Consider the following 18,866-nt stretch of genomic DNA (forward strand, 5'->3'; position numbering starts at 1 on the left):
CGTCACCAGACCTGAGGCGTTAACTCTGATTTTTCTTCACAGATGTTGCCGGACCTACTGAGCATTTCCAGCAACTTGTTTTTGACCCTGGTTTACAGCATCTGCAGTTCTTTTGGTTTTCATACTGTCAGTGGATTGAGGATGTGCTGCAATAGTGCAGAGAGTCTGATGCTTGTCGAATGCCAATTTTGGTGAGATAAGGAGGGGTTTATGTGGCCAGTGCCCATGAAGTGTGCCCTTAGCTGTTAGAGCTGGATATCCAAGATTGAGGTTCGGAGGAAGCAGTGAGCTCAAGTCACCCGGTCTGACTTTCCTGTCAGGTGTTTTCAGCATCGATTCCCTAGATTGGGAGGCCGCACATTAATGAGAAGAGATTAAGTAATTATGAGGTTGATAATAAACTGTAATCCTTGTTATTAGGCCTCTCATCATTCACCAGCAAGAATCTCATCTCAATGTTCGGAGAATCTGTTTGAAAAAGCAACATTTTGCTCTCAAGGTTGAGAGTGGCACGGCATAACAGCTCAGTTTTTTTCATTTCTTACCGTAACCCATGTTATTCAGGGCTCGGCCGATTCTGTTGTAGAGACGTGGGTTGAAAACTTAGATTGTGGATCTTTCCTGAGGTGTTCAGCATTTCTGCCCACAAACCTATTTGATGTCATCATAATGGTTCTCTGTGTAAGAGTCTGATAATGTTAAAACATTTTGATATGCTGCAGACAATGTTTTGTGTGGCTTCTCAAAGTGATGAAAGCTAGAGATAAAGATTTTGATTCCATTATAATGAAGTAATGTGAATAAATGTCCACGTTATTTGAATCACAGATGCTTTATCAAGAATGTAAGATACAAAAGGAATGTGATGGGGTGGGTGTTTCTATTTGGAAGGACAGTATGGAATTAGTTCTCTTCCCATTTAAGACCTAAGGAGGGATTTTTCTCTCTCTGGTGAGTCATTACCGTGGGATTCCTTTCTCCAGAACTGCAAGGAGCTGGGTGACTGTATTCGAACCTGTGTTAAATGTTCGAGTGGAGGAGAGGGTGGACAGACAGGAAAATGGAAAAGTGGAATTGAAGCTGCTCGTTCATTCAATAAGATAATTGTTGATCCAGCCTACTCTTATCATCATTCTCATGTTCTTCCTCTTTCTGTTTTTCCAATCTACTGGTACGCTTATCTGTTTTAGCTAAGGAGGCCACACTTAGGATGCTGATGTTCTAGAAGCATTGGTGCTATATCTTGTCAAAATTACACAATGCAATTACCAAATTAAGGCAATGGAGAAGGCAAATGTTTAAACTTGCAAAGGTGGGGACAGTTTCCACAGGCTGCTATATTGTTGAGCCTTCCCTGTGATTGAGTTCAATGAAGAGATCTAAACTCTTAAAATATCATTTCATTCATTTCTGCCATATACTTTGATTTAACAGTTCTTAAAAAATGTCAGTTATAATTTAATTGAAGACAAAAGTGAATTCAAGTGTCTTCTCTAAGCATGCTAGGAGCAAAAGGGTTCTTAGAGGAGTAATGGGACTAATTACGTATCAAAATGGAGAACTTGATGAAGGCAGAACCACAGTCAAAGATGTGCTGGTTAGATGGATTGGCCGTGGAGATTGCATGGTTACAGGGATAGGGTAGGGGATGCATCCAGAGGAGATGCTCTTCAGAGAGTTGGTTTGGAATTGATGGGCTGAATGGCCTGCTTCCACACTATAGGGATTGTATGATTCTAAGTTATTAATTTGTCACATATTTAACTGTAAGAATGACACTGCACAGTCGGCATAGAAACAAAAGCCTGTCTTCACATTGAGGATACCATCTATCAGGTGCAGTCGTGCCACCATGTTGAATGAGATTGATTGAACACATAGAACAACTCCAAACAGAGCATCTATAGGGTAATGTGTCATCAGCAATTGCAGAATTGCATTTAACCACAACCTATAACCCTCCAGGCTTGCCATATCCCTCAGTCTACAATGGGATTAACCCTCAATTGAGGAGAAGCGCAGCACAGCATGAGAAAAGCAGCAGCGTGCATTCCTAAGAGTGAGGAACCAACTTAATGAAGCTACTACACTGAACTACATATTTAAAAAAACAGTGGAAGCAGGGCGGAATAAATGTAACTCAGTAATCCAATAAGCAATGATAAAACCTATGCTCTGCAGTTCTACCAATTCTGCTCTGAATGGCAGTGGACAATGTGCAACTAAGTCAAGGAAGAGGCTCCAACCATTTTCCCATCCTCAATGATGGAGGTACCCAGCACACCAATGCAAAGACAAGGCAAAAGCATTTACTGCATATTCAGCCAGAAGTTTTAAATAAATTATCTATCTCAGCCACTTTCTCAGGTCTCCAATATCACAGATGCCGGTCCTCAATCAATTCAATTCACTCTGTGACATTATGTTACAGCTGAAGTTACTGAAAACACCGAAAGTAATGGGTATTGACAACATCCTGAGAGTAGCACAAGAGACTTGTGTTCCAGAGCTAGACAAGCCCTCAGCCAAGTTGGTCCAGTCATTATAAAAACAGCAGGTGCATTACTCCACCATCTGTAAGCTCCCCTCCAAGTCACACGCCATCCCAACCTGGAACTACATCACTGTTACTTCAATGCCAATGAGTCAAATCCAAGAGCTTCCTTCCCAACAGCACTGTGGATATACTTATGCCAGCAGTTGAAAAAGTTGATTGCCATTGGATCAATTTGCAATGAGAACCAAATGCTTGTCTGCCAGCAACACGCAGTCACACAAAGGAATTAAAATAACTATCAATTGATAAAGATTTTGGTAAGCTATAAAGCAATGACAATAGAGAGAACATAATCTTAAATCACTTTTATTACAGTTTTTGTCACTTGACTGTATACTCTAGATAAGTGACAAACTGAACATATTTTCCTCTCTGAAAGCAATTAATGTAATCTCAGTGAAGCAGAAAATTATGCTCTCAATAATCGAAATGGAACAGGAAGCAATTTAGAGATATGTAAATTTGACATTATTTGCAAATTAAATTACCATTTCATTTCTTGAGGTACTGGCAGTTTATTGTTGAAGCATCCACTATGACTGGTAACTCTTACATACATTTTTCTTCGCCATTTAGTGCTTGTTTGTTGATACTGTAATTCAGTCAACAGTCTCAACCTGGAGGAACAATTGCCTCAAAGAAAAGCAAAATACTGCAGATGCTGAAGGTCTGAAATAAAAACAGAAAGTGCTGGGGAAAGCTAGCAGATTTGGCAACATCAATGCAGAAACAGTTTAAGTTTTGAGTCTGATATGGCTCTTCTTCAGAATTGGAAGGGATTGGAAAATGAAACAGCTGTGGAATGAGGGGAGAGAGGAGCAAGTGGATCAGAGTTGGAAGGTGCTCAGAGTCAAAGACAAAGGGGTTGCTAATGAATGGTGAAGGGATGATACAAATGTGTGTAAATGAAGATATGAAGAAGAGAAAATGGGTCCCCTCTGCTGTGGGCAAAGTTAACAAGACAAGACTTGTATGTGAGTGTGTATGTTTGGGGTAGAGTAGAGATTGGAGTATGTAAAAAAATCTTGGATGCAAAAGTCATGCTGTAAAGTTGTACAATTCAATATTGAGTCCAAGAGGTTGTAAAGAGCCTTAACAGAAAATGATGTGTTCTTCCTCCGGTTTGTGTTAAGCTTCAGTGCAACAGTGTTCCTGGTCCAGAGCAAAATGTTTTCATAGGAGCATGGTGGTTTATTGAAATAGCATGCAACTGGAAGATCAGGATCATTCCTACATGACAAAGCAGAGGTGGACTGCAAAGTGGTTGTCCTGTCTACATCTCTCCAATGTAGGGGGGCCAAATTGAGAGCAGCTACAATTAAAACGTTACTTCATTTGGAAGATGTGTTTGGGGTTGTGAGAATGAGGAGGAGCAAGTGTTGCACCTTCTGTGATTGCATGGAAAGGCACCATGGGCGAATGAAGAAGTGTTAGGAATGATGGAGGAGTGGACCATGCTGTCATAGAAGGACAGTCCCTGGGAAATGCTGAAATTTGGCGGGGGTGGGGAGATATTGTGTTTGGCGATGGAATCCTTCCTGAGATGGTAGAAATGGCAGAGGATAATCCTTTGAATTTGGAGACACTGTGGGGCAGAAAGTGTGGACAAGAGGAACCTTATCATTGTTCTGGGAGGGAAAGGAACGGGTGAGGGCAGAAAGGCAGGAGATGCGTTGGACATAGTTGAGGGTCGTGTCAACTACAGATGGGAAAATAGCTGAGGAAACAAGAGATCAATAACTTAAGTACATCCCAAATTGTGGACAGTTAACAATTCAGAAAATTACCCTTGTAAAATAAAATCAACATGATTATTAAGTTTTAATTACATTGGAAACTTCAATAAATGCCACATAGTTATTATATTACTTTAAATATTATTTTCAATTATCTAAATCGTTGATTAACTGGTACACATGAAATATTAGAAACTTTTAAATTAACAGTCACAGACCACAGTGTTATTTTGTTATCAATTAAAAACATTATGAAATGTAGTGCTATTAATATGATGGTCGTTTTAATCATCTTTTTCCAAATACGTTTCTTCTTATATAATTAAGTGTAGCTTTTCTTTAAAAATAGCTGGTGCTGATTTCTTCAGATTGTAAGCCATCTGCGATATAATAGTAACTTCGGCTTAACTCTCGATGAAGTGTGATATATCTGGAGGCTCTTTTAGTCCGAGGAACCACAAACCTCTCGGTAAATTCAGTCCTACTCAACTGTCGTTTACTTTGTGCTGCCAACACACGGTTGATGAAGGTCAATGCATAAGAATAGCAGTTGTGCTCATATTCATTGTACCTGTAATTGTGCAGAATAACAATCATGTCTAGAAAATTGATTCCTGTGATTGACATGGTTATTGAACAGTAGCTTTGAACTGCTGATACACATAGAATAGGTAAGAAGTTAGGACCTGTGAATGGAAATGTTGAATACTACTGCACTGTGTCATGTCAGACTTGTAGGTTAATAATGGTTACATAGAGTTGGATGATAATCTGTATTTTCTTCAACAGATTTGCAATAGAAGGGGCTGAATTATGTATACACAACATATATGGAGAAATATGAAAACATAAAAAGGAACTTCCCTTAATAATAAGAACTACCGATGCTGGAGTCAGAGGTAGCACAGTGTGGAGCTGGAGGAACACAGGCACACCAGAGGAGCAGGAAAGTTTACGTATTGGGTTGGGATCTCCAACTCCATCCTGTGTTATTTCGCTTAAAAAGGACTGGAATTTGCTCCAATATGTGCATTATTGTGTTACTGTGCAGTAATAACTTGACTTCACTACTTGCAAAGCAAACACCGATTACAGATACTTGTCTTTGATCAGCTGTGTAATATAAATGAGAATTCTATAGGTATAATGCTCTGGAATACTGTTCAGCATTTTCTCCACCTCAATATATTCTCATAAAGTTGTTGCCTCCAGCCAAGTGAGTTTCAGGGATGCCAATATCTCCAAATGGCTCTTTACAATGATTACAATGGACCACCCTTCACAACTGAGCCAAGATTGACTTCATCCAAAATCTGATTATGCTCACATGCCAGTAAAAGACTAGCAGATTGTCAGAATATTGTCAGAACCCAAAACTTTTGCCATATTCTATGCCCAACCGTTTCTTGATATCACATGGTGTGAATCAAATTTGCTGATGACTGGTTTTTGTGACAATGGGAGCCTCTGGAGGAGGCTGAGATGGGACCTCCACTCAACGTCACTCGCTGAAGATTATTACAAATGCTTCAGCCTTTTCTTGCGCTGGTTCTCCCATCACTGATACAGAGATATTTACAGAGTCTCCACCTCAGTTATGTTATTTAGTTGTTCATCACCATTTGTGACTGGATGTGGCAAGACTGCAGAGTTTAGATCTGATCCGTTTCTTGTAGAATAGCTTAGCCTGTCTATCACTTGCTGGTTATGCTGTTTGGTACTTAAGTGATCTTACAATTTTCTTCTATTGTGTCTGCATGGTACTGCTTTTGGCATGCCCTCCTGCACTCTTCATTGAACCAGGATTACTCCTCTGGCTAAAATGTTAATGATAGAATGGATAAATGCTAGTTAAGGAGGCTACAGGTTGTATTGGAGCACAATTCTGTTACTGCTGTAGGCCACAATGCCTCATGGATTTCCAGTCTTGTGTTGCTAAATCTGTTTGAAAATCTGCCCCATTTAGAACAGTGATAGTGCCATGGGACACGACATATTCTCAATGTAAAGGTGGGACATTGTCTCCACAAGGACTGTGCAGTGGTCACTTACCGACATTGTCATGGAAAGAAACATCTGAGACAGGCAGATTGGTGAGGATGACCTCGAGTATATTTTTTCACTTTTGTTGGCTCCCTTACCGTCAGCCATAGACCCCCAATGTAAGGAAGGGGGTCTTTGCAGGGTCAACAGGGCTGAGTTTGTGACTGTTGTTTCCAGTGCCAGATGGTTGGTCTGGTTCCAGTCCTTTTGAGGATTTTGAGCAGTTTGATTCAACCAGCTGGCTTGCTAGGTCATGTCACAGGGCAGATAAGCATTGCTGTACGTCCGAAGTCACATACACACCAGACCAGGTAAGGATGGCAGATTTGTCTTTGTGAATGAGACGGGTTTTGGAACAATTGACAATGGTTCCTTAGTCAGCATTGGACTTTTGATTCGAGATTATTTTTCCATTCAAATTGCACCATCTGCTGTGGTGGGATTTTGGCCCCAGGGTCTCTGGACTACTAGGTCATCTACAATAAGCCATCACCTCCCCAGAAGGGTACATTACAGACAATTAAACAAAGTTAAACCTGCTCTGCTCAGCTCATCATGTTTCAGCATGATATCTATTAGTGCAATTAACCAGTGATATAAAATGGGAGTGGAAGTGGAGCATCTCAACTGCAGCACCTAAAGAGAAATGTATAAAAGTGTGATACCTTACAATTTTACCAAGGCATACAACTTCACTAATTTTTTTAAAAAGTCTCAAAGTATACATTCTAATGCTGCTACAGAAATTCATGGCTGCAATTGGAACATTCACATGTAATAGCTTCAGTTCAGTGGTCCATGTAATGTGATTAATATAGATCAATTATGCAGCGAGGGTTAGCCGCTGTGATCTGTAACGAGGGAGTAGCCATACGGGCCAGTAGGACAATGGTGATTTTACTTGGACAAGCACATCACCTGGTCACGAAGAGAGCAGGAGCAATGCCATAATGCAACACTATCATTTGTATTAAATCTACTATAGTCACAGAAGATAGATAGGTATGCAACTATCTGCCACAAAAATTGCCGAAATGGAAGCCATAAGTTATTTTAAAATTAAGTTAGATAAGTGTTACAAATATTATATCAAAACTGTGCTGAATGAACCAAAGAATTTGAATTAAATCAATGTTTCATGTGGCAAAATTATTAACATGAACTTGACAGGCCAAATGACCCTGTGTTACAATTCATACCTGTTTGGTAGCCATAAATCTGCTGTGGAAAACTGCTCCAAGTAAACATGCCACTGGTTAATTAAACTATACATGTCTGGTTGTACTAGGGGAACACAAACACATTCTTCCCAGCCACAAACATCTCTCTGGACACCAGTTTCAATGTAATTGTACACAATTCCTACGAAGACAAGAGATATAGTGTGAAAACAGCGACTACATGTAGCACACATAAATATTAATTAAATGAAATATCATAGACTTTTCCTAAAAGACTAATGTCATTTTCCTGCTCTTCAGTTGTTTGTTCAAGGTAAAAGGCTCCTTTTCTGCAATGTACAAGCACAATGGGGTTTGGTTATCTCAGTTGGCTGCTTTGCAATTGTGTGTGATGCCAACAGCATAAGTTCAATTCCCACATTGACTGACATTATGATGAAGGATTCTCTTTGTCAACCTCTCGCCTCACCTGAGGCAAGGTGATCCTCAGATTAAACCACGACTAGTTCTCTCTCTCTCTCTCTCTCTCTCTCTCTCTCTGTCTGTCTGTCTCTCTCTCGGTCTCTCTCTCTCTCTCTCCCCCTCTAATGAGGGAGTAGCCATACAGGCCAGTAGGACTATGGTGATTTTACTTGGACAAGCACATCAACTGGTCACGAAGAGAACAGGAGCAATGCATAAATAGTGTTCCCTGCCTTGAGAAGAATGAATAGGTGGAAATTAGAGGTAGCAATTGGTGCAGTTATTAATGTTAAAATTCTAGGTTTCATACCAAATTCCCAATAATCCCACAAATAAGAAATAAACTTAAAATCAGAAAATACAAAATAAGCTGTGTCCTAACTATTCATAAGCTCTTATTGTTCATTATATTTTCTTAACATGTTTCGAATATGTCATCTTGCGCTTAAATTATTTCTTTTTAAAAAAGAATTGTGATTTAATTTTAAAGCTTACCACTGGTATTTGAAATTCCAACATGAAGATCAGATCTCCCATCATACTCTCTGAAAAACAAAAATATAAATAATGTTAAACTACGGTCCTTCTGAACACTACAATTACAGAATCCCTACAGTGTGAAAATCAGGCCACTTGGCCCATTGAGTCCTCTGAAGGGCATCCTGTTCAGACCCACCCTATCCCTGTAACCCTGCATTTCGCATGGCCAACCCACCTAAACCACACATCTTCAGACTGTGGGAAGAAACCAAAGCGCCCAGAGACAATCCACACAGACCCGGGGAGAATGTGCCTCATCCCGTGTCCAACCCTCCCTATCATCTCCGACTCCTTGATCTGACACTACCTGTCCATCTTATTCCCCACCTACTGCCCCATCCTTCCCACAGACCAATCCCCCACGACTCCTTCCTGCATCCACCTATCACCCTCCCGAGCTCCACTCCTCTTCCCTCTATTTACTACCCAGCACCCTTCCCCCTCCACAGTCCTAATGAAGGATCTAGACCCGATATGCCAACTCTCCTGCTCCTCTAATGCTGCCTGACCTGCAGTGTTCCTCCTGCTCCACACTGTTATCTCTGACTCCAGCATTGGCAGTTTTTGCTGTCTCTGATGTGTAAACTCCACACAGACAGACAGTCACCTGGGGCGGGAATTGAAGCTGGGTCCCTGGTGCTGTGAGACAGCAGTGCTAACTGCTGAGCTACTATACTGCCCCAAATTTCTTACACATAAACTGAATGTTAACAAAAAAAAACAGGAAGCATACAAAAGAAAGAATCATAGAATGGTTATAGCACAGAGGGAGGCCGTTCAGCCTGTTGTCTATGTGCTAAACTCTCTGTAGATACAATTTAGCTTCTCTCCCATCCTTCTTGCGCTAGCCCTGATGTTGTTTTTTCTTCCAATAATTAACCAATTCACTTTTGAAAGCTACAAGTGAATTTGCGTCAAATATTGTAGCCGAAATCCTAACCACACATTGTCTGAAAATATCTTCTTCATGTCATTTGGCTCTTTTTCATTTGCCTTAAAAATCAGTATCCTCTGGTTCTCAACGCTTCTACTTATGGGAATTGTTTCTCCCCGTTAAGTCTGTCCAACTGTTCATGGCTTTGAACATTTCGATCAAATCTCCTCTCAGGCTTCTCTTTATGGAGAACTACTCCAGCTTTTCCAATCTATCCATGGAACTAGTTCTTGAAAAATGGGACTGCAGACATTCTCATAAATAGTTTCTGCACCCCCTTCTGCTCCTCCTGCAGAATGTGGCAGGTGGGAGACATGGCACACATCTCCACTGGCTACATCTGCAGGAAGTGCACCCAACTCCAGCTCCTTGAAAACCGTGTTAGGGAAATGGAGCTGGAGCTGGATGAACTACGGATCATTCGGGAGGCAGAGGGGGTAATTGAGAGGAGTTACCGGGAGTTGGTCACTCCTAAGGCTCAGGACAAGGATAGATGGGTTACAGTTAGGGGGAGGAAAGGGGACAGACAGAGAGTGCAGAGATCCCCTGTGGTCATTCCCCTCAGCAATAAGTATACTGTTTTGGATACTGCTGGGGGTGATGACCTACAAGAGGAAAGCCATAGTAGTCAGTTCTCTGGCACTGAGCCTGACACTGTGGCAAAGAAGGGAAGGGGGCAGAATAGAAAAGTACTCGTGGTAGGGGACTCGATAGTTAGGGGAATCGACAGGAGATTTTGTGGTCAGGATCAGGATTCCCGGAAGGTATGTTGCCTCCCTGGTGCCAGGGTCCGGGACGTCTCCGATCGGGTGTATAAGGTTCTAAAAGGGGAGGGCGAACAGCCAGAAATCGTGTTAGATATTGGCACTAATGATATAGCCAGAAAAAGGATTGAGGATCTAAAAAGTGATTTCAGGGAGTTAGGATGGAAGCTGCAAAGCAGGACGAACAGAGTAGTGTTCTCTAGTTTACTACCGGTGCCACGAGATAGCGAGGTGAGGAACAGGGAGCGGGCGCAGCTTAACAAGTGGCTGTGCAGCTGGTGTAGGAGGGAGGCCTTCAGATATGTAGGCAATTGGGATGCCTTCTGGGGAAGGTGGGACCTGTACAAGAAGGACGGGTTGCATCTTAACTGGAAGGGGACCAAAGTTCTGGGTGGAAGGTTTGCTCGAGTAGTTTGAGAGGGTTTAAACTAGTATGGCAGGGGGGTGGGAACCTGGGCTGTATACCAGAGGTGAGCGTTGATGCAGGTGAGGCAGCAGCAAGAGGTAGACCAGCTAGTGGGAAGGATTTTCCTGGGAAGGAACCAAGGGATCGGTTAAAGTGTGTTTGCTTTAACGCAAGGAGTATCAGGAATAAAAGTGATGAACTTAGAGCATGGATCAGTACCTGGTGCTATGATGTTGTGGCCATAACAGAGACATGGGTTTCTCATGGGCAGGAATGGTTGCTGGATGTTCCAGGGTTTAGAACATTTAAAAAGAATAGGGAGAGGGGAAAAAGAGGAGGGGGTGTAGCACTACTAATCAGAGAGGGTATCACAGCTACAGAAGCTTCCATTGTCGAGGAAGATCTGCCTACTGAGTCAGTATGGGTGGAAATTAGGAACAGCAAGGGAGTAGTCACCTCGTTAGGGGTTTACTACAGGCCCCCCAATAGCAGCAGGGAGATTGAAGAAAGCATAGGTCGACAGATTTTGGAAAAGTGTGGACGCAGTAGGGTTGTTGTAATGGGTGACTTTAACTTTCCCAATATTGATTGGAACCTCCTTCGAGCAGAAGATTTGAATGGAGCTGTTTTTGTAAGGTGTGTTCAGGAGGGTTTCCTAACGCAGTACGTTGACAGGCCGACGAGGGGAGAGGCCATTCTGGACTTGGTGCTCGGAAACGAGCCGGGGCAGGTATCAGATCTTGTGGTGGGACAGCATTTTGGTGATAGTGACCATAACTGCCTCACATTCTACATAGCTATGGAGAAGGAGAGGATTAGGCAAAATGGGAGGATATTTAATTGGGGAAGAGAAAACTATGATGCGATTAGACATGAGTTAGGAAGCATGGACTGGGAGCAATTGTTCTATGGTAAAGGCACTATAGACATGTGGAGACTGTTTAAGGAACAGTTGTTGCGCGTGATGAGTAACTATGTCCCTCTGAGACAGGCAAGATGGGGTAAGATAAAGGAACCTTGGATGATGAGAGCGGTGGAACTTCTCGTCAAAAGGAAGAAGGTAGCTTACATAAGGTGGAGGAAGCTAGGGTCAAGCTCAGCTCTAGAGGATTACAGGTAGGCGAGGAAAGAGCTCAAAAATGGTCTGAGGAGAGCCAGGAGGGGGCACGAGAAAGGCTTGGCAGAACGGATTAGGGAGAACACAAAGGCATTTTACACTTATGTGAGGAATAAGAGAATGGTCAAAGAAAGAGTAGGGCCGATCAGAAATGGCATAGGGAACTTGTGTGTGGAGTCTGAGGACGTAGAAGAAGCCCTAAATGAGTTTTTTGCTTCTGTCTTTAAGAAAGAAATGAACTTTGTAGTGAATGAAACTTTTGAAGAGCAGGTGTGCATGCTGGAATGGATAGAGATAGAGGAAGCTGATGTGCTGAAAATTTTGTTAAACATTAAGATTGACAAGTCACCAGGCCCGGACCAGATTTGTCCTCGGCTGCTTTGGGAAACGAGAAATGCAATTGCTTCGCCACTCGCGAAGATCTTTGCATCCTTGCACTCCACTGGAGTCGTACCTGAGGACTGGAGAGAGGCAAATGTAATTCCTTTCTTCAAGAAAGGAAATAGGGAAATCCCCGGCAATTACAGACCAGTAAGTCTCACATCTGTCGTCTGCAACGTGTTAGAAAGGATTCTGAGGGATAGGATTTATGATCATCTGGAACAGCATGGCTTGATTAAATGCAGTCAACACGGCTTTGTGAGGGGCAGGTCATGCCTCACAAACCTTATCGAGTTCTTTGAGGATGTGACTAGAAACGTTTGTTGATGAGGGTCGAGCTGTGGATGTGGTGTATATGGACTTCAGCAAGGCATTTGGTAAGGTTCCCCATGGTAGGCTCATTCAGAAGTTCAGGAGGAATGGAATACAGGGGAACTTAGCTGTCTGGATACAGAATTGGCTGGCCAACAGAAGACAGCGAGTGGTAGTAGAAGAAAATATTCTGCCTGGAAGTCAGTGGCGAGTGGTGTCCCACAGGGCTCTGTCCTTGGGCCTCCACTGTTTGTAATTTTTATTAATGACTTGGATGAGGGGATTGAAGGATGGGTCAGCAAATCTGAAGACAACGCGAAGGTTGGAGGTGTCGTTGACAGTATAGAGGGCTGTTGTAGGCTGCAGCGGAACATTTACAGGATGTAGAGATGGGCTGAGAGGTGGCAGATGGAGTTCAACCTGGATAACTGCGAGGTGATGCATTTTGGAAGGTCGAATTTGAAAGCTGAGTACAGGATTAAGGATAGGATTCTTGGCAGTGTGGAGGAACAGAGGGATCTTGGTGTGCAGATACTTAGATCCCTTAAAATGGCCACCCAAGTGGACAGGAGTGTTAAGAAAGCATGTGGTGTTTTGGCTTTCATTAACAGGGGGATTGAGTTTAAGAGTCGTGAGATCTTGTTGCAGCTCTATAAAACTTTGGTTAGACCTCACTTGGAATACTGCGTCCAGTTCTGGTCGCCCTATTATAGGAAAGATGTGGATGCTTTGGAGACGGTTCAGAGGAGGTTTACCAGGATGCTGCCTGGACTGGAGGGCTTATCTTATGAAGAGAGGTTGACTGAGCTCGGACTTTTTTCATTGGAGAAAAGGAGGAGGAGAGGGGACCTAATTGAGGTATACAAGATAATGAGAGGCTTAGATAGAGTTGATAGCCAGAGACTATTTCCCAGGGCAGAAATGGCTAGCACGAGGGGTCATAGTTTCAAGCTGGTTGGAGGAAAGTACGGAGGGGATGTCAGAGGCGGGTTCTTTACACAGAGAGTTGTGACAGCAAGGAATGCGTTGCCAGCAGCAGTTGTGGAAGCAAGGTCATTGGGGACATTTAAGAGACTGCTGGACATGCATATGGTCACAGAAATTTGAGGGTGCATTCATGAGGATCAATGGTCGGCACAACATCGTGGGCTGAAGGGCCTGTTCTGTGCTGTACTGTTCTATGTTCTATGTTCTATGTTCCTCAAGTGTAATACCAATGTGGAAAATAGCCCATACACAAAAAGCAGGACAAATCCAACTCGGCCAATTACCACCCCATCAGTCTACCCTCAATCATCGGTAAAGTGATGGAAGGTATCATCAACAGTGCTATCAAGCAGCATCTGCTCAGCAATAAACTGCTCAGTGACACCCAGTTTGGGTTCCACCAGGGCCACTCAGCTCCTGACATCATTTTACAGCCTTGGTTCAAACATGGACAAGACAGCTGCATTTTTTCTTATTTGAGAAATATACTTCATTCATTAAAAAAATCCAGAAGTAAATACAAAGGTTCTAAATCAGTTCTGTACAGTCTTTGCACAGAACAAAATCAAACCAAATGGAATGCCAGAATTGAGGTGACAGTGATGCCCTTGACATATGATGAACGGCTGAGGATCCTGGGATTGTACTCATTGGAGTTTAGAAGGTTGAGGGGAGATCTAATAGAAACTTACAAGATAATACATGGCTTAGAAAGGGTGGATGCTGGGAAGTTGTTTCCGTTAGGCGGGGAGACTAGGACCCGTGGGCACAGCCTTAGAATTAGAGGGGGCCAATTTAGAACGGAAATGAGGAGACATTTCTTCAGCCAGAGAGTGCTGGGCCTGTGGAATTCATTGCTACGGAGCACAGTGGAGGCCAGGATGTTAATTATCTTCAAGGCAGAGATTGATAAATTCTTGATTTCGCAAGGAATCAAGGGCTACAGGGAGAGTGCAGGGAAGTGGAGTTGAAATGCCCATTATCCATGATTAAATGGCGGAGCGGACTTGATGGGCCAAATGGCCTTACCTCCACTCTTATGTCTTCTGGTCTTATGGTCTTATGGAATCAAGGCTGCATTTGACTGGGAGTGGCACCAAGGAGCCTCAGCAAAACTGGAATCAGTGAAAGTCAGGAGGAAAACTCTCTGACAGGTGAAGTCATACCTGACACATAGCATGATAGTTGTGGTTGTTGCAGGTCAGTCATCTCAGTTTCAGGACATCACTGCAGGAGTTCCTCAGTCATCTCCAACTGCTTCATCAATGACCTTCCCTCCACCATAAGGTCAAAAGTGGGGATGTTTGCTGATAACTGCACAATGTTCAGCACCATTAGACACTCCTCAGATTCTAAAGAAGTACATTTATAAAAGCAGCTGGACCTGGACAATATCCAGGTTTGAGATGATAGGTGGCAAGTAACATTTATGCTAGGCAATGACCCCTCCAAGAAGAGACAATCTAAACATCATCATTTCATAATCATTGCAAACATTGAATACCCACAATCAACATCCTGGGAGTTACTACTGACCAGAAACTGAACTGGATTAGCCATGCAAAAACAACAGCTGCAAGAGCAGTCGAAGTCTGGGAATGCTGCAACTAGTAACTCACCTCCTGACTCCCCAAAGCCTGCCCACCAAGTACAAGGCACAAGTCAGGAGCATGACAGAATACTGCCCACTTGCCTGGATGAGTGCAGCTCCGACAAAACTCAACAGCTTGACACCAGTCTGCTCACCACCACTTTCTCAAAGGCATCTCGAGACAGGCAATAAATGCTGGCCAGCCAATGATGCATATGTCCCACGAGTGAATTAAAGAAAAGCTTGGAACTAAGGTTTCTGACTTACATTGGAATTGCAAGATCCAGAAAAACTGCCACTTTTCAGTTTGGATCTGGTGATTGCATTAGGATAAGTAGGACTTGCTCTGGCATTTTGTTGTGAAACCATAATCTATAAATAATTTTATGAATTTATTGGCAGGAGACCATGAATTGATTTTATATTAGAAAGGCTGAGGCCACATTCCAAGGATTTGCAATCGCAGTCAAAGATAGCTAACCATTTGCATCACTGGACCTTCCACTTTCAAAAGCCTTTGAAATGGAGGAAACCCATCAGCAAAGCCTCAGCAGGAACAATTGCCTTGAAGGAGACTAGCTGGGGACAACTCCCATTCATTAGCAAAACATCCAGATAATCACGTGCATACTTAACTGGGTGACAACAAACCATTTGACATAATCACTTGGATAATGGGACTCTGGTTATGAAACAACCATAAGATACAGGAGCAGAATTAGGCCATTCAGCCCAATGAGTCTGCTCAGTCATTCAATCATTGCTGATATGTTTCTCACCCCCGTTCTCCTGCTTTCTCCTCACAACGCTTGATCCCCTTACTAATCATGAATCTATCTATAAAAACCTAAAGAACTGCGGATGCTATGAATAAGGAACAAAAACAAAGTTGCTGAAAAAGCTCAGCAGGTCTGGCAAGATCTGTGGAGGGGAAAACAGGGTTAGCGTTTCGCATCCGGTGACCCTTCCTCAGAACTCCTCCTATTCTGAGGAAGGGTCACCAGGCCCGAAACGTTAACTCTGTTTTCTCCTCCACACATGCTGCCAGACCTGCTGAGCTTTTCCAGCAACTTTGTTTTTGTTCATGAACCTATCTATCTCTGTCTCCAGGCACCATGGGCCAGTATATCACAACTATATTTGAGGTAACTAGACAGTTGTGGGGGTGATAGAAGAAGGGTACGGTGTGGCAATCCAGCTAACATTTTGTGTGTTCAGCAGCACCTATTTGCTTGGTAACCAGGACAAGCGCATGAAATGTTGCAGAAGCAAGGTCTCTTTGTGGACCTGAGTGTGTCTCATATTTAGAATCTTAACTACCTGTTTGTTTTAAATCCATCCATGTACATTTTTAATCCCCTTCAATGTGAAACTGACGAGGAGCATTCAGGAGGTAGCAAGAACGGCAAGGTGCTGGAGTCCGAGACAACACTGATGAAGGGTCTAGGCCCGAAACGTCAGCTTTTGTGCTCCTGAGATGCTGCTTGGCCTGCTGTGTTCATCCAGCTCCACACTTTTGTTATCTTGGATTCTCCAGCATCTGCAGTTCCCATTATCTCTCTCCAACACAGGAAGGAGCTGGAGGAACACAGCAGGTCAGGCAGCATCAGAGCAGCAGGAGAGCTGACGTTTGGATCGGGACCCTTCTTCGGCTCGGCCTGAAGTCTGAGATTTCTTTGAAAGTCCTGAATGGTCCTGATCAGGTGGGTGTGAAAATGATGCAAGGATTTCCGCATGATACTGGCTGACAACTTCACTCTATACCACTGCAAAGATCTGATCTGGCTAATGTTAGACAGTACACCATCCTTACTCTGTCATACGGAAGGTTACATCAATATTCTTTGCGGCTGTTCTCTAAAATGTAGCCTACTATTTTAACTTATGCAAATAGATTTTGCCTTGCTTCTTTTCAGATTCAAGCTCTCAGCCTGAATCAGTTTTTCTTGTGCACCAGAGATTTAGTATGTCAAGTTCGATGCAGTAAACTAACGCCGCTAAATATCTCCGTTTGACTTTACCTCAAGAATGATCCTTTAGTAGGTTTGATCAGGAATGAGCACTTTTCGTGATGACCGTCTACAAAGGGGTTGGGAATACTGACCGGGGCATCTTCTAGTCTTCGTCCCAGGAGACTCTGACCACAGATCGGGCACTGCTCGGGTATATTAAAGCAATAAATATCCTTCTCACAGTGACGGAACATGATCACACGATTGTCCATTTCTTAGCTACAAAGAAGTTAGTCTCTGAACCAGATAGGTAATTCCTTTACAATGGTGGCGACACTTTGAATACCAACTTCCGAAGTCGGCAGCGACGTAATGAACAGATGCCGGAGCCAGTGAGATTTAGATATAAAAGAAAACTGTCCAAGTTAGGGTTGGGATTTGATTGCTGGTCCAATCTAAGGTGTTGCAGGGCGGAGCCCAACTTCATTCATCCGGTCCCATTATTTAAGGCAGCGCGGATCTGTAAAGGTACATGCAAAGGGTTGAGACATTGTGTCTGAAATATTAAGCTGCTTTTTGTTTTTAGATGTTAATGGAGCTGCTGCATCCTGTATGCCCTGTTAAAGTTTACTGCTTCATGTACTGGGGCCTCCTGTCGAGTGGGAAATAGGTTGAGGCAGGGACAACTCTAGGCGGAAATGAGAATGTTTCGCCCAGAAAAAGATACAAAGTCGCAAAACTCACTGCTGAGGCTTTCCGAGGCAGTTTGCGTCTGAAGAAGGGTCTCGACCCGAAACGTCAACTTTTCCTGCTCTTCTGATGCTGCGTGTCCTGCTGTGTTCCTCCAACTCCACACTGTGTTGTCGCTCAGGCTTTATACTGCCTCAGAAGGCTAAAAGTTGCCGTCTATGTTGAACGATCTTATCTGAAGTGAGTTGAGTAAATTATCCACCATAAATTCAGCACATATTTCCGCATTATGGAACCTTTTTGATCCAACGGCAAAACAACCCTGTGCGATACACACGACAGGCCATCGTATCACTGACCAATCACATCGTTTTTTCTGTTAGGGATTTTATAAGGAAATCCTTAAATTATTTCTAGAAATTTGTCCGGGAAAAGACAACCGATATAAAGTTCTGGAGTGAATATTAACCGAAGTGCTGTGATTACTTCCAAACATTTACTCATTTCAGACTAAAGCCAGAATGTTGTTATTGATTACAAAGACACCCCAAGCGTCACCAAGTGTCAGCGTGACTGACTGGTAATGTTTCAAGACGCCTTGAGCCAAAAAGTGGGAGCAGACCTTGCTCCCCGGACATGAGCCCCCCATCTGCCAAGTTAACAGTCCAGTGCAAAGCAGAGGGAAGACTGCACAGAGGGAGGAAGCATCTCTTTCCGATGTATTCTCTTCTGTGTTAAATTGTATTTTTCTGTCGCCTTTAAGTCAGTAATGGTATTTCAGTAGAGAGGGTTTTTACTAAGTGCCTTGGTCTAAGGGTATCCGTCTAATAATGTAGAATATCCAACATTATTAGGAAGAAAAGCAACTTGTTCACCACATCACTAGTGTACATAGTGACCTACATTCTAATCTAGCTAAGCAATGTCTGAATTATAAAATTCTGTTCCTTATTTTATGTGAACACCTGGGTGAGGGTGCAAAGGGCATTTAATAAGTGAAATTGAGAATTCATGATGGTCTTAAAATTGTTCTCATGTGGAACAGACTGCATGCTGTACCATTTTCACTATTATGCCCACTCATGTTTGTGGCAACCATTTTAAGTATTTACTTGGAATAGGGATATTCCCTGGATCATTTGTGATTCAAATACAGTTATTTCATGGAGTGAGTAACAGCTTGTATAAATGTTTGGTTTCACAATAAATTGAA

The 18,866-nt window shown here is 42.8% G+C and overlaps 1 protein-coding gene across 3 annotated transcripts; it reads right to left on the minus strand.

Annotated features, from left to right (window-relative positions):
- Positions 1–2,871: 2,871 nt before the first annotated feature.
- Positions 2,872–18,084, minus strand: LOC125460298 (MKRN2 opposite strand protein-like). Of its 3 annotated transcripts, XM_048547619.1 has the most exons (5): positions 17,708–18,084; positions 17,033–17,483; positions 8,475–8,524; positions 7,536–7,698; positions 2,872–4,864 (listed from the first exon to the last, which is right to left on the minus strand). In XM_048547619.1, exons 2-5 carry the CDS (start codon positions 17,233–17,235, stop codon positions 4,633–4,635), a joined length of 648 nt encoding a protein of 215 aa, XP_048403576.1. In that variant the 5' UTR covers positions 17,236–17,483; positions 17,708–18,084; the 3' UTR covers positions 2,872–4,632. The 3 variants fall into 3 exon arrangements, with proteins under 3 accessions (XP_048403576.1, XP_048403575.1, XP_059505821.1); XM_048547618.1 differs by having other exon boundaries at positions 17,033–18,084; XM_059649838.1 differs by lacking the exons at positions 17,033–17,483; positions 17,708–18,084 and adding an exon at positions 14,587–14,654.
- Between the last annotated feature and the right edge of the window lie 782 nt (positions 18,085–18,866).

The sequence above is a fragment of the Stegostoma tigrinum genome, chromosome 11 (genome assembly GCF_030684315.1).
Source record: "Stegostoma tigrinum isolate sSteTig4 chromosome 11, sSteTig4.hap1, whole genome shotgun sequence".
Taxonomy (NCBI): Eukaryota; Metazoa; Chordata; class Chondrichthyes; order Orectolobiformes; family Stegostomatidae; genus Stegostoma; species Stegostoma tigrinum.